This window comes from Tympanuchus pallidicinctus, unplaced genomic scaffold, assembly GCF_026119805.1.
Source record: "Tympanuchus pallidicinctus isolate F22 unplaced genomic scaffold, pur_lepc_1.0 scaffold22, whole genome shotgun sequence".
In the NCBI taxonomy this organism is placed as follows: domain Eukaryota; kingdom Metazoa; phylum Chordata; class Aves; order Galliformes; family Phasianidae; genus Tympanuchus; species Tympanuchus pallidicinctus.
Window position 1 is genome coordinate 18,585,434 of NW_026294739.1, and position 25,225 is coordinate 18,610,658.

The window sequence follows — 25,225 nt, forward strand, 5'->3', positions numbered from 1 at the left end:
CTGCAGATAGCCAGCTAACCTGCTGTGCCTGAAAGCACCTTCTGAATCCTCCCGTTTGCTTTTTTATTTCGCCCAGGAAAGAATGTGTGCACTGAGAGTGCAGTTGTCAAGAGCAGAAACAGATGCAATCGGTTACAACTTATTAAATGCACTACCAGTAAAATGGCCTTTTCAAGAGATCACAGCTGGCTGTGAAAATATTGAAACAAAATGTCCCTATCAATGTCCCTGTCTTCCCCCTGCTTACCCGTGGTTCTCATTCCTGAGAAGAACAGGAGATGACATTTAAATCTTCACTCCAAGGCAGGTGAATATCGAGGACGGAGAATTGCAGTGAACCGTAATACATCACAAGTTCTGCAATCACTGTAATTCTAGAGAAAGATTCGTAGAGGAAATAGAACAAATGCTAATGCACTCGCCAAGAGTAAGGTACACAGCTAGATCAATTCTCTGTGGTGAGTAATTGAATTAACGTGGAATTGAGAAATTCTGGAATTCAAGTGTTTCGTTCTAAAGAGAGAACAAACCCAGGTACGTTTCATCATCGTTACGTTCTCAGACAAGCCATTCAAAAGCAGCAATAAAAGCCCTCAGAAACTCATCTCAAAGAATAATTCCACCAACACCTTTCCCATACAAACCAGAAGCATCCCAGGTTCAGTCTGAGGTTCCCAGCTCAGCGCTCGGCTGCAGTAACACTGCTGATGTAGCAGAAAGGTGCCAGGCATGGGCTGAAAGGGCTGCAAGCAGAAAGAAAACGCCTGGTAATATCAGAAAGAATTAAAACATTTATTGGGCATAAATATATTACATATACACTACAGATACAGTTAAGTCTTACATACATAGTGTAGTATTTGCAAAATCTATACATTAAAATTGATATGGCAGTTTTAATACAATGCATATGAAATAGTCTAAAATTTACAATACGAGAAAACTTATGATTATTTATTTTTTTTTAAAGTCGAAAAGCTTGGAATGTATGTTCCCATAGTGAGGTAAAAACTTTTTATTTCTTTTCAATTTAAAGAACTGTGCAAGGATAAGGTTCATACACATTCAGTTAGGGCACTTCTCAATCGTGACGCTGAATACTGAACTACCGACGCCAACAAACAGGGTTAGAAAACGTTTCAAGTTCATAAGGAAAAAGGCAGAACAATATAAAAACATCCCTCTGTGTCCTTAAGGGCTGCAAATATTTAGTGTTTCATTCCACCTTTCTTGTCTGTCCTTTCTTTGAGAGCAGAGAGCTCTCGGAGCCTGACGCAGTTGGCTCAGAACGGCAAACAGCCGCGTGGGGAAGCCAAGGCATCAGCAAACCGCAGGGATGGAAACCAAAACAGAAATGGTTTATGATCCACAATGCTTTTCTTTTTTTTTCTTTCTTTTTTTTTTGGTTATGAATCCCAGTCAGATCACTATGGCAGAAGATACAAGCTGAAACAATGCCTAATCCACCTCAGTAGGGGCTGTCCTACTCCTGGAGAACACCTTGGCCCAGGGCTGGGCTGGGCGCTGACGTGAGCATGACTGCAAGGGACCAAGACAGAAACACCCGAAACCTCACCCATTGCTTTTCTCTACACTTCTGCTCGCTGCTTTTACTGTCTTTATATTTCAAACTCTCCCCTCCCCCCCCAAAAAAATCAATCAAATGATACAAAGTTTTTTAAAAATATATATTAAAGCAGTTTTCCTAAAAAACAAACAAACAAAAAAAGGTGGCAGGTTTGGGTTTTGTAACAACGCTGCTGCAATAATGCTCCAAATATAAACATGAGAATCTACTCAAATGTCCGGGTTTCCAAACTAGCAGTCATCTCACTGCTTTAAAAAACACACTCTTTCCCCCTCCACTGAGAACAGCTCTATATGCTTTGCTCACAAAACTACAGATGCAAGGTCACAAAGTTTCGTATCACAAATAAATTTAAATAAGATGTAAATAAATTTGACAAGCCATGACTTTGGCAAAATCAAAAAAATATATATATTTAGCTCAATGCCATTAGTTTGCAAGGCTAAATTAAACTAATTATAGTCAATAACAAAATACAGAACATTTCTAATATTTGCTACATCTAGAGAGGCACACAGAATAATTCATTGATCTTAGCACTTTCTTTCCAGAGATGATTATGTTTTTGGATACATGTAAACGTTTGAATCACTGATAATGGTTTATTTTTTTGGCATTTAATGTACTAGATGCTCCCATCTTCAAAAATGCAAGAAAATGTAATAAGATTAATAATACTAGGAATGCTGCCAGGTAAAAAGTTGACCTAAAGAACAACAGTATAAAACAGACAAAAATATAACATGCTATAGGGGGCGGGGAGGGGAATTAGTACATAAGTACACTTTTATTTTTTTAATTTTTATTTTTACAATAAATAAAAGATTGCACTGTAATTGGTATTTAAAGTACTGTATGCAGTATATAGTATAAATAAACCTAAAACAAAAATAATGTTGTTTTTTCCCCATTACTTTGGTTAAGGGAATATTATGCTAGTACAGGAATCTGAATCCTAGACAATGGAGACAGAGCACAAAATAGCTAGGACAAAAGCAAAACCAAGTAGCAAAAATATACAAAACCAATAGGCAGGGAAATACACTGTGTCTGTTGCACCCTTTTGGAATCTATATGCACCTCCAGCTCACTTATGTCCCTGAGGTACTCGCACAATGTTGACTTAATATAAATAACCCAATGACTCCAGAGTTAAAGATCTATCTTGGTGGATTAAGATGTGTGCCAGGGAAGAGGCAGGCAGGAGGGGGAACGCTGCTCGACGAGCAAGGACTTTACCTGTGCAGGACTCCAGTCCCAATTTTGCAATGTACCAAGTATTTCCATTAGCCCTGTGTTAAGAACAACGTAGGCACCTACGCAGGGGACTTAAAATAAACAGATTCCATTTCTGATACCCCCCAAAAAGTTCTATAAAATCGATACCCCTCCAAAAACAAAAACATCAACTGACAGTGATGTTTGCTTAAGTTTAGTGTAAATCTCACCTAATTCAGTAGAGACAGTAAGCTATCACCAGCTCTAACTTAAATCAGACTGAAGGTAATAGAATAATATCTACTATTAGATTAGGAATAGTTACATACAGTGACAAACAGACAAGTTAAAGCAGCTTTTAAATAGCTGAACAAGGGAATAGCTAACTATTGCACAATGCCCTCTTACTTAAAATTACTGCAAGAAATCAAAACGGTAAAAAAAAGAATCTATAATGCTTATAATTTATATGCAGTTTGGTTACTTGATTTCTTAGGCAGGCAGTTTATAGTGTTGTAACTGTAAAAGTAACAGGTTCTTTAGACTGCAGGATATTGTTCCAATTTAAATCCACTAAACAGTTAAAATAACAATTTACTTTTTATCTTAAAAAAGTATGGGGCAAATGGAGTGAATAATTCATAGGCAACATTGCTAATACTGTTGAATGGAAACCTGGTACTGTTGACTAACGCTGTACTCTAATCTTACTGCTATACACACTTGTGACTAATGTTTAGGAGAAGAAGAAGAAACGAAAAAAGTGACTTGGTTAAAATTTCCTAAGTAATAAGATACAATAAGAGACTTGTGTAAGAACTTCAGTGAAAAAAATACAACAAACCAAACCATGATGACAAGGCAAATTGGTGACAGTTTCGAAACCGTGAAGAGAACAATCTTGCTTTTAGTATCTGGTTTGCTTGTTTCTCCAGTTTGACCACTTCCTAGTTTTGAATTTCAAAAAGGTGCATCAAAACACTGATTTATCTTTCTTCAAGCTACAACTGTAAAAACAAGAGAAGTACATAAAATGTATGGTAGAACAAAAGGATTTCAAAAAGGAATATCTGAATAAATGTGTGGATTATAATGCGTAGCATTAGTTAAATTTGTATCTCAAACTTCCATTGAATTCTCTACTTCATAAAGAAGTATTGTAATATACAGGCGAATATAATTGACAAACTTGCAAAGCCAAGTACAATGAGGGCTGCAAACTGTTCATCAGTAGCAATCATGCTCTTTATCTTCGGATCATCTATGCTTCCCATTTCTCCCGCGAGCATGATCTCATTTTGCTGAAGCATGAAGGCAACGGATGGGCTGAAAGGTCCACTAAGTTCCTGTGAGGTATCTGAGCACCGGCGGCACACACAGACGCGAAAGCGATAGTCCGTGTTGACTTGAAGGCCTGAGATTTGGAATGTGGTCTCATCTCCCTTGTACACCTACAAGACACAACAGTTGCACGTAAAAAGCAGAACGAACGCCACTTTTTGTTTTTGTTCATTGCATAAGGACAACTTTCAGAAGCACCCTGTGAAATATTTGCTGAGTGAAGAATGAGGGTAAATAACTCACTCTCATAGGACTCTGAAAGGATTCTGCATTCCACACAAAGCCACAAGTTGCGATAAGAGCGGAACGCAGCAGCAAGGATTTGGGCAGGGAAGACAGGTCAGGTCTGGCAGGGCCACAAAGCAAGGAAGGCTCTCCTCCCCCAGGTCGAGGCAGGCTTCGAAAACACAGCAGCCTGTAGAGGCTGAGAGCAGAGGTGTCTCCCTACGCAGTGCTCAGCAGACTGAGCACACTCGAGGGTAGGCAAGACTTCAGACAAAATGCCACACACAAGAGGTGCACATCTCTCATGGGTGTGATAAGCAGCACAAATGTATCTCTGCACTGTTAAGACGTGACTATAAGCCCAACACGTTTAAGGCATGAGAACCACATTTAGCCCCGGGAAGAAAAAAATCTGCAAACTAAGGTTATTGCAAGACATTCACTGCACAGTCAGGAAATCAGAAACAAGTATTATTTTAATGTACGTCCCTCACACTTCTCTCAAGAGTCAGTGATTATGCCAGAAATTGCACTTTCAGAATTCTGGAAATAATAACATCTTAGTAAGATATATAAAGCTCCTCTTGGTTGCATTGCATTTGGTTCTTCAATAACCCAAATCAGCCATGTGTTTTATGCTAATTGAATGGAGGTAACATATGACTCACAGCATGAGTCACAATATGAGAAAGAGAAATAACTGAACAGCTAAGAGACGTTCTGAGACTTAAATGGAAAGAGACCACTGGAAACATTTATGAACTCTGAAAACAAACAACCAGTCAACAATTTATGTAAGGCAGGGCTGTTGAAATAAAAAGCAACGTGTCACAGAGTGTTTGTACCTCCTGGAAAAGAAACCTGAACTTCGGATGCACGTTCCTTTGCTCATTTAACTGCTCACAGTGGGAGGAGAGGAGAGAGCATCTCTGCCTCCTGAGAGTAAGAGCTCTGGCTGAGAGCAGTGGAAGCAGCAAAATTAAAGCTGAGCAAACACATCACTTCCTGGGTGTTGCCCCAGAGAAGGGAGAAAAAAAAATCCAAATAGGAGACTATTAGCCCAGCTGAACACCACCTAAAGAATGCAACCTCCCTGCTTGTTCTTACCCCTGAGACTCATCTCTCAGTCAGGAAGTCAGTCTGATTGCTTAAGAAGTAACAGCACAAAAGATGAAGGTTTTCCTTTCATTCATTTTCTCCCTTCTAAAACTTCCCCACTTTTTCCAAATACAGTTTGAATGACAGTGACTGAGTTTTCAGACTAAGCACCACTCTGCTAACACTGCTGCCTTGGAACATCTGCTCATCTTTGCAAAGCCACTGAAAAGCAAGCTATTAAGTTACAGTAACACATCACAGATTAAAAACAATTACCAGCCCACAGACTTAAGGTGAAGTTTGAAGCACCTGCTCCCAAAGAAGGTTCTCTCACCAAGACATTCCCTGCATCTACTTTCCAACTGCAATGCCACTTCCAGTAGCACCGGTTGTGGGTCCTCCATCTGCTCCATCATCAATGTCACATCTTGTAAAGACCAGCTAGGATTCTTCTACTTCAGGGAATCATCTCACTCCCATCTCTATACACTCTGAGATGTCATAACCCAAAGCATCCATCCTACATCACAGCAGTAAGCAGTGTATATTATTGGGTGCTGTTATCATCCATTTCAAAATGGATCCCCATAGAAGCTCTACAGGCCTTTGCCACAAATTAATTCCTCTGCCACCAACATCACCACTTCTAAAACAAACCAAAAGTAAAACCCAAATTGTTTTAATAGAAAATTAACCACCCAAGCTTCATAAATTACATTTCACTGATACTTAGAGATGGGAAACATCTTTGTACTGAGAACACTTCAGCAGTGTTTCTTGTTCTGCTGGGTGGTGAGCACTGGTGTAACTGGAAGTGGCTATGGGTAGCTAATCTAAATCCTGGATCTTCAATACAGCCTAATGGAGGCGGCCATTCAAGTCATCCAGACAGCAGCTCTTAGAAAAAAGCCAGACAGTCCAGAGAGAGAACAGTGCACCTTTAAAGAAAGTCTGAATAGCAGTGAAAAGTACATTGAATACGAGTGAATACTCCATGATGATAAAGACAAAACATTTCCTGTGCTACAGCTAGGAAGGTGGTGGCAATTGCTCTGCTGTCAGTGCTTTGGGGGCTATTTGGCACCAGAGGAGCTTTGTCCCTTCTCAGCAACAGGGAAACAATATTTGGGCTTAAATACCACCCACTTCTGAGAGCAGCCCAAGCCCTTCACAGCTGGCTGCAGGAGCATGCTGAGTGCCCCGTGGCAGCAGCCACTGCCTGCTGTGCTGCCTGCTCAGTTTGCCTGCCTTGGTTTCTCCAGGAGCATAGGAAGCCAAGGCAGGATGCCCTCAGCACAAAGTGCACCCTTGGCTGTAAGCAGCTACACTCTAAACAGACTTTAAATGCACAACAGAAGAAAAAGTGATAACTATGTGTAAAGCTTTTGAACTTGCTCAACAAATATTAAACCAAATTCAACTGTATAAAGAAGGATATATATTTTTAAATGTAGCACATTATGCTTTGGTAGCCAACAAGTTAAAGAACCCATCCAATTTATCACTTTTACTCCTAGAAATAGCTTTTCTGTTTAGGCACCTGAGAATATAATAAAAACATGATGAGCTTTTTGGCTTGCTCCCTCAGTGAAAATATCATCACAAGTAATGAACTGCTGCCAAAGCCCCTTTTGGCATTTGATACTACTGATCAAAACAGACAGCTCAGAGAATTCCTGCAGGCAAGTATTTCTCAGTTTCACAGATGTCATTATATAATTCCCAAAAGCTTCAATCTTTTCTCAACAATAAAAAAAATGTCAGCCACAACTGCTCTATAAGCAATGCACTGGAAAGCATAAGCTCCTCCCAGCCCCTCACACTGACTCAAGGTTACATCCATGCAAAGCTGGAGACAATTCTGACACGATGGAATGCTAAGTTCTAACTGAATAAGCTCTGTCAGGTAGAACTGCATGAGACAAAACACAAATCTCAGCCCGCAGCTCCTGGAGTTTGCAGTGGTTTCCTTCCTCAGTTGTAAACAAGGAAGATCTGATTTCCTAAAAGGAACTGTAATGCCCTATGGCTTTGCTATTTGATGCATCCAAACAGATAAAGAATACAAATACACAAAAAGGAACATACTACTCAGGAAACAGGGAAAGGAATATTTACTTTTTTAACACGCTTTTTTGGTAACCAAATTACTATCCGTTTAGCTCCTGCACATCAAATTCTTCAGACAGCACCCAGTAGAGATACATTTGCAACGCGCTTTCCCAGAAGAAGGCAGGGATTGCTGCAGCCTCAAGCCAAAAGAAATGGCATTCAGGCAGTTTGATATAACCCTCCCAGGTCAAATGGTGGAGTAAGTGTGGGCTGTGGGATGCAGAGAGCTCCATGGGGCTACAGGTGGAGGAGGCAGCTCAGGGGAGATGATCTAGAAACTGTAGCTGTACCCGAAAAGCAGTAGCTGGTGCTGCAGCAGGGCAAAGTGAAATTGCTTTAGCATTTCCTACTTTATATGTGAACGAAAGTAATTATTTTATGTAATGTGAATGCATTTCTACAATACGAATGAAGCACAATACAGTGAGTTCCTCCTACGTGTTCTTAGATCTCTCAAGAGCATCCCTTCTGTAAATGGAATATAAAAGAATATTGCATTTTGCATTTTCTGAAGGGCTTTTGAGCAAATAACTGGATCAACATCAGTAGCATAAAATTATTCCAGAAACAGTAACTGAGTGTCTGAACAGTGCAACTTGGGTGATGGATTGTGTGAGCTTCCTTGCTGAGTCCAATAGACTTCATGGTCAACACCATTCCACTGTGTGCAGATTTGTCCTCCAAACAGTCGGGAGATACAATCATGTTTTCAAATGTCAGACACAACTGCCATGAAGAAGTCTCAGCTCAGTTTTCTCAATGACAGAATCTTTCTTTTCCAAACTTACTGGAATGAAAAGACTCAAATCCACTTTGTCAAACATATTCTTGTCAATAAAACACAATCACACTAGTTTAAAATACATAAGAACAGTATGAATGCAAAGCCAGTATTGCAAGAGGCATATTGACATTTTCCTACTATGTCTGTTGAAATAACAACATCTTTGTGAAATTTCCTGGGGGAGAAATACAGATATATATATATATATGTATGTATCCCAAACATTCTCCCATCTCATAACAAAAAATAGATTCATATATATCATCATCTTGATTTCTGTTTTGCACAGTCACTGTTACAGATGGTAATGCTTTGGAGTTCAATTAGTTTGTTCTACTCCAGGAGATACCTGCATATGAACTCACACTCATAAGCTTTCACTCATTACAATGCTGAAACAACAATTAGTGCTTTGAGATAAACTGAAGACTGCTTTTTTCCAACTATTAGCTAGCTATACTGGGGAGCAGACACAGAGATGCAGCTCCATGGGCTTTTAACACATCTCCCTAGTTAAATCCTCTTAAAGTCTTGCCTTAAGTGGTTGCCTTGAAATTGCCACAAATAAAGTGATCTGACTATTGACAGGATTACACACTTGTAACAGTGGAAAAGCTTTGTGTTCATTAGCAGAAATGCTTCAATTTAGGGGTAATTTCTGAAGGGAATTTTTATTCTGTGAAACTCTTCTCATCGACATTTGATCTGATGCAAAACACATCACAGAACAAAAGCCACAACTGTGCCCTAGAGGATGAATGAAAGTGAAAGAGATTGAGACGAGCAACCCTAAACATGAAACGAAGTGCTGCACAGCTGCTGAACAGCCTGTCGAGTTCATGTATTTTATATACTCATACCACCATTTCTTGACTGCAAAGATTAAACCATCATCTAACTTATAGGAACATGAAGCCATGCTCAATTCTCCCCAAGGATGGCCAGAACATATTGAAGCACTGTCACTTCCTAAAGCTGCACACAGAGACTGGATGTTGAGGCTATTCTGTCAATTGAGCAAGAACAGAATGGGTCTGTGTAATCCAATTACCATGGACATTAAGAAGCCATCACAGTGAACACAGGTCATATTACCTACACAGAGATGACAATATTTCCCCCAGATTAACAGGTTTATGAATCTTTAGCAGTCACATGAATTACCTTGCATTTATGCTTGTGTTATTTTAGATAATCCATTAATTTGCAGTAATACTCAAAAACAGACTGAAGAGAAGTAAAGGTATAGTTGCAAAGAAACTAACACCCTACTCATACTTCTAAGAATTCAATTAAGGCTTACTATATCTTATTCCCTCATTTGGTCACATGAATCATAAAACAATGAAAGAAAGGACGTGGAGAAGACAAGGAACAGATGAAATGCACTGCAAATAACAAAGCTAGAGGTGTGAGAGGTGAAATAAAAGATTTAGTTATGAATTAGTTTCATTTCAGATGTGCTGGGGACACGACCATTTGTGATCTCTAATCAGTACAGACAACTGAAGGAGGAACCATATTTCAGGTACAGTAAAGCCCACAACCCCTGTGGGGCACCAGATACACAGTTGTCACACACTCATGCATCTAAGCTCTAGACAGCAACACGATGGCTGAACAAACCAATTTAAAGTTGTCTACCTGAGTGAAATCTGTGATAAAAGGTCTTGAAGGCTCCCCTGAAAATCCAGGAATGGATCTAGTGGATCAGGCAGATAATCCACCTGGTTCATCTCCTCTTTGGACAACTAGCACCAACCAGTTCAGAAGCAAACATGGATGGACAGAATGGTACTTTCTAAAGGTGAGCTCAGTTGGAAATAGTAACCAACTCTGGAGAGAGCATAAATCACTCCATTGAAATAACAATGTTCTGTATATTCCCCTGGGGTGAAAACAACCTACTACAGCTCTTGATTTTGACTCAATCTTTACCAAAGTTCACCTGACGCATCACCATGGGGTGTAATTCACTACAGGAGAAAGAAACAACACAGAATGTTCTAAAACATTTCCATTATATAACCAATTGAGCACTATAATCAAGACCACTTTCCTACCTGCTTATATTCAGATTCTCTTCCAACCAGCACTTGCAGAACGTAACCAACAGGGTCGCCCTTCATGGGTGGGACCAGTTCCCAGGTAATTTCACAGGCATTTCCTTCCAACTGCGTTACCCGAGGAGCTACAATAAAAATGAATATGCTAGCATTGAATATAAAGACTGCATTGAAATGTCACTTCTATTTAATAAAGCACTTATGAAATAAGAACTTCAAAAGAGAATTTCAGGACATCACAGGGTTTAATAGCACAATCTGTATCATATTTATGTAACCAAAAATTAAATTACCATCACAAGGAGATAAAAGTAAAACTGGGACTGGATTTATAAGTCTCTCAAAAGTCCAATTTATTTCAGGACAGTCTTGCCTGATTTAAGCTGGATTCTTGTAGAACAGTAACACTGAGACAGAAAATTGAGTGAAATTCAGAGGTGATTAACACGACCCTAATAAATTTACCGTAAAATGCAAGTGAGATGATTGAGGTACCTCTCATCTGTCAGTCATGAGCCCCTTAAAAGGGGGAGTGAATGTGATGAAAATTTTGAACTTTTAAGGTCTAATCACAATGATAGGCACTGAACTTTCCAAAGCAGAAGCCAACTCACAAATTACATTGGCATTAATAAAAGCAGCAATTTCACGAAGTTCTGAGCAAACACTGCAGCAGAGGAGATGGTCTGCATATCCCTCCCATGCTCTAAGACAGCTGGCTACATGTCGTTGAAAGAGCACTGTACCAAACATTTCATTCAGGAAAAATGAGAGGAGAAATGTCAGTAGAGAAGTTAAATAATCCATATTAGAAATTAATTCAAGCAAAAGTACAAGGATTTGTTAAATGCTTAGACTCACATCTAATACCAAGCCTGGAACTGAGATGATCAGACCTGGTATTCTTATAGTGCTTAGACTAGAAGTCTAAGAAACTCCATTTGTCTTCTGATAAAATGCCCTCCCTGTAAATGGATCTCTTGGTAGCTGAAAGCAACAAGATGTCTTATGATGCCTGACAGCATGCTAACAGGTGAGCTGAACATGTTTATGTATTCAAATCAGCATCTGCCAGTGGAAGGCATCAAAACAACCACAACAGCCATCAGGCTCTGCCACTGTGCTCAAAAGCACCTGACCAAAACGTGAAACTGGGAGAAACCTGGTGCTAAACACTTCACCACGTGGTTAATGAGTGCACGTGCAAGGACACGAGCTTGTTAAAGGAGATACAGATTCCCAAGCCATGAAAACAGACAACAGCAGACTCTATCAAGGAAACAACTGATGCTGCGGCTGCATATATTACAGGAATTTTAGACTAATTTGCCACCACCCAAGAGGAACACATGAATCATACGCGGGCCCAGATATAATCAATATCCATTTGCTTCTCTCTGTACATCTGCTGGTGTTGAGAGATTGTTAATAGATGCCTCCATCTCAGCTGACAACAACATTTTCAATTATTTTCCTTTTTCCTTCCACTCTGTTACATGCAGATTTTTCTCTGACACACAACTGTCATTATTTTAGGGTCAACTGAGTAATTAGAACATTTTACAGAAAGACAAACATCTGCTTCCGATAGATGGAGAATGAAGTTCATGACAAACATTTCTTTGAATAGCTCCAAACATGGGAGGGAATCAACATAATTCTGTCAGCTGGCTGCCTCAACAGACCTCCTCTTCCCATAGCATCACTTTTATTTATTTATTATTACAGTACTATTCCCTAACACAGCTTTTGTTGTTCCACTTTCCTCTGTTACAGTCAGTGTTTTGTCATATACCCGTGGTCCCATCCCACATACAGCCCAGTACTGTGCTCTATCTTAATGGCTTGACATTCAGACCTCAGTATGAGTCACGTTTAACAGGGACTCAGTACTCAGGCAGGCAAGAAGTCCATGGAACACAAAATCTTAAGTGAGATCTGAAATTACCCAAATGGATTTCTGTCCATCAGAATGGCGATGTGATTGCAGCACTTGCCTGTGCTACCTTTACCCAGATGGTGCAGCTACGACTGATGGCAGCAGTAACTTAGGCTCAGCATGTGCTACAGTCAGCCTGCTTCATCCTGCATATGCTTTCTTTGTTGGGTGGTATGGCTTACATCAGGACAGTTGTGCAAGAGAGTGGATCAGCATAATCCACTGTTGCGTAGGTGTAATTTACAACTGAACACCAAACAGATACAGCTATCTTCTTCCAGAAACACGTGCCAAAAGGCAAGAGGAAAAAGCAAGCTGTATTTGAAGGTGGGATCCTCACATATGCTGACTTCTGCAAGCCAGTCTCCTGATGCACTCCCTGCACTCGAGGGCACTGTCCTTCCTGAGAGCAACTCAGAGCAGCCAGCCCAGGGACCAGAGAATTACACCCTGGCAGTGTTTTTCCCACTCTAAATCTTGAATGGCGTCAAAAATCACCAAAGCCAGATTTCAAATAGAACGGAACAAATGATACCTCTCTGGCAGACTAAGCAGTGTTATTTCTCACAGGAAGCAGTACTGCTTGACATATGAGTGTAAGCACACAGAAAAAGAAGGTCAGCACAGCATCTGATTTCAGCTTATCTGACAACAAATACATCAAATCCACTCCCTTCATAATATTTCTTCTTGGAAGAAGAAACAGAACTACTCAGGGCAGAATTCACACATTATAAAACTTTATTTAATTAGCCCTTTTGTTCTTCTAGCAGAACACACGCTAAGCGCGATAACGAATCTGATGTTTCATCCATGCGAAATACTGTTATTAATTTTATAAATTAAAGGAAAAATAAACTCGGAACTGCTTAGCTGATCATCACCTACACAACTTGAAACAGCACAGCTTTACTAACACTGAGGTTGTATGTACACACACATACTGCAGTGTTATTTCCCCCTCATGAAGCGTTCCAGTAATTCAAAGCAATCCTCTGGAAAACTCAGCAGCAGCATTTTAACAGTTGCTGTATAACAACACTGGTAGGTGTAACATTTATGTTGTTTACATGAGCATTCTCACCAGAATGCTGATAACTTTGCTTCCCACTACCATGTAATTTAACTATTCACAGACACATAGAAGCAACACTCACCATTCTTTTGCATGACTGCCTACCTATGTTAATATTTACAAACTGACTGCACTTATCTTACTTAAGAAGTTCTGTTACTTGTAAGCAAAAATACCACATACCTTTGATCGCAGGTGGGACTGACTTAGTTGTGCAGAAGGTACATATTTCTGAGAAAGGTCCCTCCCCAGCATCATTGACAGCCTGTATTCTAAACGAGTAACAGGTGGACTCTGTCAGCCTTTGTATCTTGTATGTATGACTTGGTCCCCTGTAAATCGGAATAAACCTGGAAACAATGAAAATGGGAATACGGAATTACATGGCTGTGGCAGAAACATATAAGTTTATTACATTTATCAGTTCAACGCAGACATGTTGTGAAAACTGGCACAACATGCTTTGCAAAGCATTGAAAACATTGTCCCTTCTGCAACTAATACTTACCTTGCAAATTGATTACATGAATTATCCAAAAACACTTCTATCGATGCACTTCTGCTCCCTAGTAATCAAAATGGGTTAAACTCATGTTCTGCTACAATGCACTGAGTGTGCTGCTAGTACAAAAGTATGTTTAGAACAGGATTAATTTGACTTTATTCACACACTAAGATCTACAGTTGAGATCCTACTCCCATGTATGTCATCTTAATCCACAGTAACAATTTAAATCAGAGCATAAAGGCTGTATTTAATGTATTACACACTCCTCAGCTTTGAGGGCTTTATAGCTTGCAGACAGCCCAACAGTGGAGACAGAAGATTCAGAGAGCACACATTGTGGAATATGAGTGAAAAGGAAGAGACAAGAGAAAGCATGGTTACAGGGAGGGGGAGATGTGGGATGGCAAGAAGATGGGGTTGAGTGGGGGATGCCTGTAACGACACAGGTCTGCTTGAAAACACGCTGAGAAGAAGGAAAAGACATGACTCAAGGAAGTGACTCCCAGAATACTCCCATTGACAAGACCAAATGCCAGCACACACAATCACATCCAACAATATTATGCAGGGAAAAAAAAAATCAACTGAAAGAAAAAAAGAAAAAAAGTTCAGGTTGCAAGAGAGAATCCAACTTTATATTCAATCGCTCTGCTCAAATAAAGGCTTTCCAGTAATGGCCGTGAGTTAGCCAGCAATTTCTAAGTGAGATGCTGACCCCACAGGTGCTGAGCAGAACGGGGAAGAGGGTGAATAAAAGGCAGCACTCATCACTTGGCCTCGGCTGGTGCTTCCTGGGGACAGTTCTGAATCTGGAGAACACAGCGTTACCCACACAGGGTAACACACAGCTTTTGATGACTTAATACACTTATTCAAATACCTTAACTATTTCAGCTGATTTGAAATCCCCAGGAAGCCAACAAAGTGTTTATGACCTCCCGATCTAGATGCTTAGCTTTACTCTGGGTAATAACTGCTGATCCCTCTGGCTTTGTGTGAGATACAAGGCACAACCAATCTGAGTATTTCAAAGAAAAACTGGGTCTGCCATTAGCTCTCAGGGGCAGAAATCAATTCAGATTACATTATGATTGAAACCCTCACAAGAACAAACAGAGATCAAAAGTCGTCTGTAATAAAAGAAACGTTCAGGTAATTTAAATTGCTGAGAATGTACTTCAAAGACTGATGTGACTTACTACCTTCAGCAAGTCCTAGAGAGCCCCCCACCCTGATTAACAATCAAAGAGCTGTGCTCACGAGCTCTTAAGAACACATTTAAAGTTGAATTCTAAAGATAAACTTTTCCCAACCTTAGGCTTATGCAGCTTTACGTTTGCTATCCTGTGATAACCTTCTTGAGGTTCACACGAGCAGCACTAGAAAGTTGCACTCTGCACTCAGGTCAGGTTTCTTGGGGTTCTCTGTATGATGAACAAGCCTTTTATTTAGGCCAGCAGTACTTATGGGCAGCAGAGAGCCTGACCAAAGGGCAATAGCAAAAAACCAGCAATGCAGTGTTTCAGACAACTGCTCTTTCTGTAACCAATTATGGAACTAGGTAAGCATAGGAGGCTAAACATACTTCACCAGCTAACAGTTCTGCACAGTCTGGACTTTTAATGCACTTGCTAGACATACTTATAGAGTGAATACCAATGAATGCTAGCTTTCAAATCGCAGCTTTGCCTCTTGAACACAGGCAAGGTTTCATAACACTGACAAAGTGATCTGGCAAAGCTCTTCTGCTCCTCGTGTCATTTGGGGATTGGAATAATATTCCCATCCAGTTTCCATCTCTACTTCTTTTTACTTCCATCTCTCTATCTCAAGAACTGCTTGTAATGAAAGCAAAAAGCATTAGAGAAAATCTTGCATCCACATTCAGCACACAGGACTGCTTTGAAAGCACACTTAAATCTCTGAGATTCAATCACCTTTGAAGAAAGATGGCTTCCCATTTTGGAAGAAGAAAGGCTGATTAATGAGTCAATCAAACTTATTTGCTGTTAGGCTTTACCCTGACAACAACATCTGAAGAATGCAAATCATGAAGAAACACAATGCAGATGAAACATTTTAACTTTAAAATACCTTATAAGTAAATATACAACAATAACAGTATTTTTCTCATGACCAACACAGGTACTTTATACTTCTCCAGTTAGTTCTGTTATTTAATAAAATACTACAGTTTCCATTTGATGGAGATGGATATAGAACTGGAACAACACATCCTCCATGTTGTCACTACTGCAATGCCTGGATAAATTAAGAATTATATAAAGACAACAATTTGTCCATATGATTGCAAGTTCATATTATTGCAAGTTGATTTTTTAAGTGTACCTTTAAGTACACTTTTAGAGTTTCTTTGCCTTCTTGCCAAGTCTGGCATGGCTCAATGTGCTTCATACAAGACCTGTTCCACACCTTTTCTTAAGAACAAGCCAGCTTGGAGCTCATCTGCAAGGAGTTCATGTCTTGTATACAGACAGGGCTAAAAGGTGAACTGGGTTTGAGAACTGATAAAGCAAGGAGCCTTGTACTGGATTCATTCCCTAGCTGCTCCAACACTATGTCAAAGCAGTTGTACTGGCAAAAATGTGGGGACTGTATGGGAATACCAGAGATTGAAACAACCCAAAAGCATTCCTATTCCTATATAGAAATGTTCTTAAAGAAATACTTTGCACTTTGGATCCTATCTTTTTGACACTCTTTCCTTTGAAGAGAGAAACAAAAGCTTGAGTGCATCTCAGACAAGACATTGTCATTCCCTAACCCCTGCCTGCACAAACCATCCACGTGAATCCCCATGCATGCTGATAGCACCTATTCATTTTTGTTTCTAAACAGCTTGCCCAGCCTAGTTTGAAAGGCAATGGGCTGCACATTTTACTCTGATATGTCGTCTCTGAGAAAAGACTACCTGTGTGTGCCTGTGCTTTCAAGGTAGTTTTGTTAGTGTTGTTTGTTTAACATGTATTTATAATATGTATTAGTATGTTTTTTTTTAAATTAAAGTGAACCTGTAGGGTCAGGCTTTAATATGAGGCAATATTGCCTCTCCTCCCCACTTAGGTAGCAGATGAAAATCATCTTGAGGGAGCACGACATCCCCCAGAGAATCTCACTCCCACTTGAGCGATCCCAATTCTCTCTCCCAGACATTCTCATGTCAGTCACGGATTATTCATTTACTTACACAGCCTGGAAAAGAGAGAACACAATGTCCTCGAATGATTATTTGGGAGACACCACTGCTGTTAGTTTTTCATCAATATCTTCTTATTCATCACGAAGATCTTCTTGGAAATGTTTTACATGTCAGAGCATTTTTGTTTCCTCCACTTCAGCCACTTTCAGTCAAGCAGAGGATTATGAACATTCTTGCTGCTCTACCTTCATTCATTAGCATTCAGCACATTTTAATCAGCAGGTTACCTTTCAGAGCCTCTCGCTTTGTGTATATTTTAGTAACACAATTGTCTTTGCAACAATTTAATTTGAAAGCGAATGCAGGACAGACAGAAATCTGAAGCCTGGAACCAGGGCTACAAGAGAATGATTCTCTTTCTGCCTCCTGCAGCACTGAAGTGATCAGACACACTTTTGTGTTGGGAGATCATTAATCCACCGCAGGTCTGATCCAGTGACCTGAGGCTTTTGTGCAGTGTACCTGGGCAGCTGCACAGTTAGAAAGCAAAGCCCATGAATTTCACCAATCAACACAACTTTTAGTGTTGTTATTGCACTGTGCCTGTTATCTGCACAATTATAGCCCCCTCTGACTTCTTTTTATGGATTGTTCCTCTATTTTCTCTAAAGAACATTATCAAGCACTCACTGATTTATGCCATTTCTTCCCCAGCTAGCAGTTCCCTACACTATGCAGCAGCACCCTGGAAAGCAAAGCTTCAAAACAAAAATATGTAATTCACCCCCAGCATAGGGAACGCTCCGTTCTAAAGCCAAATAAAGCTGGGCAGCCCCACTGCTGGCACAGCCCCACTGCTGGCACAGCCCCACCGCTGGCACAGCCCCACTGCTGGCACAGCCCTGGGCACCCTACCTTGAGGATGGACTGGGCATGCTGGACCCTCTGATCTGAAGATGTGTTTTCTAGAAGATATCTGTAGGAAACCTTATCACATAAGCTTGTTCGTGACAACGTTTAGAAACCCACCTCCTCACAACAGCAGCCATGTAGCTTCTGTTTACAGGCATAACAACAGGAGATGATGTTTCTTTGCTCATACTTAGAAAAGCAAAACTAACTGAAGAAGAAAAAGGCAGAACAAGAAGTGCTAGCAGTTAAGTGGAGAGAGTTTTGTTTTCTTTGCCTAATTACTTAGCGTGTCTAGCCTGTGGGTAAGGAGCACTTGCAGCCAGAAATTGATTTTTAGTTTGCTTCTCCTACATCAGCCTTTCATCTGCTACTGAATTTGAGCACGTAGCCCATATTTACCATGGCCACCTGTCAGATCTCCAGAATTATGGAGAAAGGAGATGCCTTGACATACAGAAGCTCCCACCTAGCATGAAAAACTAATTTTTTAGAAGGATGAGTTACCATCTTTTCCCTTGAAATTCATGCTGCTGAGGGCAGCTGGAATTTACAGCCCACCACATTGTACAAGCAGCATACAGAGAGCATGGGAAGCCTGAACTAAAGCCCCAGGATTGCGCTCTTCCCAATAGATTACCAGAGAGGAGAACCCTACAGGCATTCTGTGTTTGCTTCCCGTTTTTGTTCCCTTTTGGACTGCAGACCTGTGTAATCATTCAGACTTTCTGGATGCTGACAAAGAGAAGTGGCACACAAGAGTTCATCAATTCTATTGGTTACACCAGACGTAGATCAGGCACATCATAAAGAAGACAACTGAACACTTTGAAGATGAACTTCAAGGATAAGCAAGAGATGGAGAAAAAGTTGGTTCCTGAGGGAAAAAATAAGCAACAGTAACATCTAACATCTCAACAGTGCCTGGGCACATTCAGGAGGAATGGACGGCAGATCAACCAAGTGCTCAATGTGATTCTTGTGTGCAATCACACTGGAGGCCAAGGAACAGAGAGACAGGACAATACTGAGCACACTGCAATGTGAATTTATAGCATTTCAGTGAAGGATTTGGGAGAAGTTACAGAGAGCATCCAGCTGCCTGCCAAAAGTCAAGAAGAACCAGATGACTAAAGCAGCTCCTGATACTATAGTTTATAATGGCAATGTGTTAAAAACTAACAGAAGATATAAACAGGAGTAGGCTTAATAAAGCTAAAACTAAAACAGAACAAAACACCAATCAAGCAGAAGCAAATTAATGCTCCTATAGCCACACACATCTTTATCTCTCTTGTGCAGCATTACAGTCCGCTTTACTAATATGGCAGCATCTAACAGTTTCCATGAACCTTAAAATGAATCTCATTCAGCACAGCATGTTCAGAGCCGTCCACAGCCGTGACAGCCTCAGCCATTTGGTTTGGCAAAGCTTGCTAAGGGAGCAAGGCATCCTGTCTGCTTTACAGCTTCAGCGAAACAAAGCTGGCACCTACAGATGGAGAGGTGGCCCAAACGCTCCTCCCTGTAAGCACAGCCCACAACCACTCTGGGTACTAAACCAGTCATTACTGTGCATCACACAATTCCCACCAAATTCCCACCAAACTGTTCTTTCAACAAGCTCACTGAAAGGCATCCCACTCTGTGTCTCGTTAGGACTCATAAGATCACATAACATATCCCAAACATTTAACACGTTTTTCTTATACTCCACTGTCTCAAAAAGTGATCACCTTCTTTTTTTTTTTTAAGAACTGCATGCTCTTAAATGGAAAATTCCTATAATTTAACAAAGCATTTTAGGTTAATATACGTACATAAACAAAATTTCACGTTACAAAAGGGTAACACGACTACTATCACACACTAACCAGTGATACATGGTCACAACTCGCTTATGCAGCAAATAGCCATAACAAAAGTAATTACAGTGCAGAAGACCAGCAAATAACATCTAACAATCCACTTACAAAAGACAACTTATGAAGAATAGACAATGATCCTTCACTGATATCTTAAAAGAATATCTTCAAGTTGCCTTTCACCCAACCATCCAGTGATTCTCTTAAACTATAATTGCCCATATTTTTCTTTGTATGCCTGCACACATAGAAAAATCACAGAACTAATCTCAAATGCAAGATAACATCTATCTAAAAGAAACACAAGCAATGCATTGAATGACCCACATCTAACATAGTTGCCCATTCCCTCTTTCAGACTAGACATCGCAAGTGTTTTAAGACACTAAGTGGTATAGTTACTTGTAGAACAACTAAAGACTAATTAGCAGTACAGAAAAAAATATTCAAAAGCATTACTCTTAATTAGTTTCATTTGTTTCACTTGGAGAAGAAAACAGTGCGACTTGATTAAGGTGATTTTCTTGATGTTACAACAGTTAGGAATGCTGGTTTACCTAAAAAACACTGAAATTTTATCATCCTCTTTACATAAAGGTCAACTGCTTTCAATTAACGTTCCCATGTGTTGTGCTTTCTAGAAACAGACTTTTCGTCTCCAATTAATGCTACACGTAATTGAAAGGGCAAGAGAGATTAATTTGATCTGCCTGGATGTCACACACCAAGGCGCTAACGGCAGATAAGGCAGGTGCATTTCTGACACGTGCCTCTTTTCAAGCCCCGACATTAATCAGCATCAGGAGATTTCCAAGTATTTTGTTTCATAGCTCTTGCAATCAATGAGACCTTCAGTTTGCAATAACTGGCCTGTTGCCTCATTACAGCACGGGAAAGCTAAAAACAATTCTTAATGACCAAGACACACTCAAGAGCACTGGCTGGCGATCAGTGCTCAGAAACAGAAGAGAATCTCTACAAAAAAGCCATCTGAACTGCTAGGATCAGAACCTGACTTCTTGGCGATTCTTGTTCTTAAAAACAATTTGTTTACCTATTTGTGTCGGTGAAAATGCTTTGAGATTACTTTAAAATCATCTCATATTTTAAACCTCATCAGAAAGGAAGGCTGCAACAAACAAACAGCGTGCTCAGATTCACCAAAGGAGAAACTGTAATATTGACTTGAGTCAGCCAGATAAAAGTAAATTCAGATGCGTCAGAGAAGATATTAACTATAACTTCTGAAAGATGGAGAACAAGACAAAGACCATCCCTTTGGCTCTATTATCCATGCCCTGCCCAGAGTCAGATGCTGTCTGTTCCTTCAGCAGAGAGGACACCATGGCACCTTCCAGCAACAACCCTTTCAAACCATAAAAGATTCCAAATCATCCTTCTATTCCATTTGACATCCGCACTTCACCTGCACTATTCTGTTAAAGCACTGCACAATTAAAGATGCCCCCACTCAGAGGACTGTCTTCCAGTGGTTTTCACAATTGTACGAGGAAACAGTCAGTGTAGATGAGTGGTTGCTCTGTGTTTTTGGGAGCCCACTCAAATTTAAAGCTTGGAAGACATAGCAGAGTAACAAGTGCAAGGAGCAGCAAATCCTCCTTATTAATAGTTCCTAAGAGACCATTCGCAGAAGGAAGCTTGTACAAAACCAAAAAGTGATTCTAGAAACAGCTTTGTTTTTCTGCAGCTAGGTAATATAACTTCTTTTAATCTTACAAGGAAACTTATTTCTCCAACGCAGAAACAGGTTTGGAACAATCTGCAGTTCACCATCCTACCTGCACTGCTACATGAAATCAAACAAAAGCAGCCTGCTGGGTGTTTCTTTACAGCTGGCTTGCTCACGTGCTGCTGCAGGTGATGGGCTCCTGACAAGCATCACTGCACTCCAGAGAAACAGTTTCATCAGTCAAACTTTCAAATAGGTATTTATATTCATTGGACACCTCTCAGTATTAACACAGGGGAGTGTGTACCATCTCTGTATCAGTACAGTTGAAACAATGGGAGGTATTCAGGCATTATTCATGGAGGTTTGATTACTTAGAATTAGAGCTGTTGGGACAGATCTTCAGCTGGCACAAACTCACACAGCTCTATTTAAATTAAAAGAATCATACTAATTTACACCAAATTATGATCTGTACTGAATGTCCCTATGGATTTGCTACTTCATACACCAGTTATTTTACCTAATTAAAGTCACTGTGAGTGTTTTTCAGTAAGTTATGAACTATTTGTGATAGTTATTCATTGAAGAGATCTTTGGAGCTATTTTGTCAAACCTTCCAAAACAAAGTTGCTTGTGAAAAGCTTCTTCCTGAACTATTTAATGTCTACTTGTGTGTTTCTTGCATACTGAAAGCTCTTATGGCTTTGAGGAAAACTTGAGGGAAGTGAAACACAGTAGATAAGCTCCTCAAGAATTCTTATTTTGTCATTACTGTCTTGCTACCAAACTGATGCCAAGTTCACTTTTTCCAAAAGATCCAAAATATGATAGATCTAAAATCCTAACCATCATGCTCTGCTCAAAAAATCTTTTCCAGTTCTGTTTTTGCTTTTCCTAGACCTCTGACTCTGTGATCAGTTCTTTTACTAATACACACACTGCATGCAATACCTTTGCTTTCATATTTCAAAGGGAAAATCAGTGTGATTATAAAAGTAGGTAATAATTTTTGCTGGCAGAGGAGCCAGTAGTTTGCCAAAATTTCACAGTGCAGCAATGACTGCAGTTGTTCTACAGTAACTGGCAGCATTGTTATGAATCCCTACTGAAACAACTTTTTGTATACATTTATAGCATCAAGTAATTGGGAAAATGCTTCTCTTTCTGCAATTCAAAGCTGCTTTACCATGAGCCAGAATTCATTTTTCATTAAGACAACGAGATGAATCAGATCTCTTACCTTTTATTTCTATCTTCTATCTGTAAGACGTAGACCATGTCATCGGTAGCATGAAGCTTGGAACTGCTGTCCCCCCATTTCAGCTTCAGGCTCTGAGGACCCGCTGCAGCACACTCCAGCCTAGGAGGTAAGGGTGGTAACGGCCTGGTTTTTGCTTTAATAAAGTGGCTAAATGGTCCAGCTCCAATTTCATTGACAGCCTGGATCCTAATCCTAAAATGAAAAAAGGTGATTGTTACATAAGATGTTTTCACAAGGTTCTTGGTGTACAAAAATCCCAAGGGCAGCAGTGAAGATATGAAGAAATGCAGTTAGACAGAGGCAGAAGGATCTACCTAAGCAAACTCAGAAGCTGATGGCAGACAGCATGGGTATAACTGCCATGCAACCTCTCTCCATATTGGTAAACACATTTGGCAATCTAAGAACAGCATTATTTCTGTGTGTGCAGCACATCTCAAGCATGCTGTTGGTGCACATTAAAGTCTACTTGGAAGAGTTAGCCCTGGAAGGTTTGAATCACAACCCTTCTGTGGGTTGTAGACTGGTGTAGGTGTCTTAGCTTGTACTGCTTTGTCACTCACTTGTCTGCTTGCACTTCAGTTTAATAATTTGCACAGTGAGAATCTGTTACAGGAATGAGTGAAGAGTGGTGGTATTCTACTACGGTAATGTCAACAGTAACATCAAAACAAAAGTGTGAAATATGCACTTGGAAAGAGCTTTGAGGGTTTATCAGATGTGAGATTCTGTCTAAGTAGAAATATTGGCACAGATGAGCCTGACAAAAGGCTGCTAAATCATAGAGAGAATCAGAGAAAAGAGGCTAGGCAAACTACAGTTTTAGATGGTACATCAACTTTAGATCACTGGACAGATGCCATTGACTTTGGAAACTCTATGTCCTGCAACCCTGTATTTTCTCATGGGAAAAGACTCTGAAATATGCATTGCTTCTTCTTAAAAGTGTCAGCCACCAAGAAGCCAGGAACTCCCTGGGAAGGTGGAAAGGGGAGAAGGGAGAAGAGCAGAATCTGGTAAGCCATTACACAGGCTGCTTCAGAGAAAACAGAAGATAAATAGAAATATCTTTGGTTGGCATAGCTATTTACTTTCAGCAAAGCATATAAAGTGATTAAGTTTGCATATATAATGTATGAGAAATTACTTTGCTTTGAAAAGCAAGTTTCTAGCTCTACCATTAGAAAAAGGTTATGTAGCATTAAAGAAGTGTAAAGAATCCTCCAGAGAACAGGATTCCCAACTGAAAAAACCAAAACCCATAAGCCATTTACCAGGGCAAACAGTCCCTTGGCTGCCTAAGTGTGGAAAGTGTTGAGCTGCATTTTCCTTTTCATCCTCCCTTTAGTTTCAGAAAATAGGTCTTGACCACTGTATGATGCTACACAGAGGTGACTTCCTCCTCCAGGAAGAAAACAGCAGGAAGAGGGGTCTATTGGGAGCCTCCTCTTCAAGTGTTGCACGCAAGTATTTGCAGGAAAAAGAACAAAGACTTCTCTCTTATCTTCAGAAGAGCAGTTAACATGCGTTGAATTTATTTCATATGATGTTACTGGCTTGTTTCAGATCAAGAAGCCATTATGTTAATAGTCTTTCCAGTAAAAAAAGAGTGAAAATTGCCTGAATTTTCACTGGATTCAGGCAAGACACCTGTTAGCACGTGCACAAAAACAGTAACAGCAACATGACAAAACAGACTGCTTACACCAACACCTTCTGTTTTATTTTGTATTACCCACCACCACCTCAACTAACTCCTCCCAAGAGCAGTTATCACACCTGAAAACAAGGAGGGACTGAAATGAAGCTCTCAGATTTCACACCACACTTCTTAGACACGGGCTGGCAATGTGCATTTATGACGTGTGCACAAACATATGGCTCCATCTGCTGATCCACCCTCTGCCAGGTATTTGCACAGGGTTAAAATGTGCCTCTTCTCTCACTTGCGGTTGCTTTCATGGGCTGCATGGAGCTCCTGGTGGCCCTGGTCCCGCCATCTGATGCACACAAACGGGCACTCAAGGCACTCACCCATCCACCCTTCTGACACAGGAGCACAGTGAGACCAATGACAATAAAATCAAATAAAGTAAGGCATCCGATGAATGATGATAAAGGGAAGGCAGTAACTGATTTATTTCCTTCTACCAGGGCTGGATGTGGTCAGCCCGTTTCTTCTGATTATGCCACCATAAAAATTCTCAGTCAATTGTCACTCTGCAGGCCTCAACCCTATATATTCATTCCCATATTTCCCCACTGCATCTTCTAAACAGTTAAAAATAAATACATCAAACTAAGTAAATTTAGAAACCGTTAGAAGACCTTTAACAGACCATTATAGCCTCCTCGACTGAGGAAAATAAACACACTAGAGATG

General features: G+C 40.2%; 1 protein-coding gene across 3 annotated transcripts in view; it reads right to left on the minus strand.

Moving 5' to 3' along the window:
• Nucleotides 1-771: 771 nt before the first annotated feature.
• FNDC3B (fibronectin type III domain containing 3B) overlaps nt 772-25,225 on the minus strand; it is a 148,316-nt gene continuing 123,862 nt past the window's right edge. For all 3 annotated transcript variants that reach the window (XM_052685753.1, XM_052685755.1, XM_052685754.1), the window contains exons 23-26: nt 22,822-23,034; nt 13,630-13,796; nt 10,430-10,557; nt 772-4,257 (exon numbers count right to left, since the gene is read on the minus strand). In XM_052685753.1, coding sequence (XP_052541713.1) covers nt 3,946-4,257; nt 10,430-10,557; nt 13,630-13,796; nt 22,822-23,034 — 820 coding nt within the window. In that variant the 3' untranslated portion in view covers nt 772-3,945. The remainder of the gene's footprint in view (nt 4,258-10,429; nt 10,558-13,629; nt 13,797-22,821; nt 23,035-25,225) is intronic.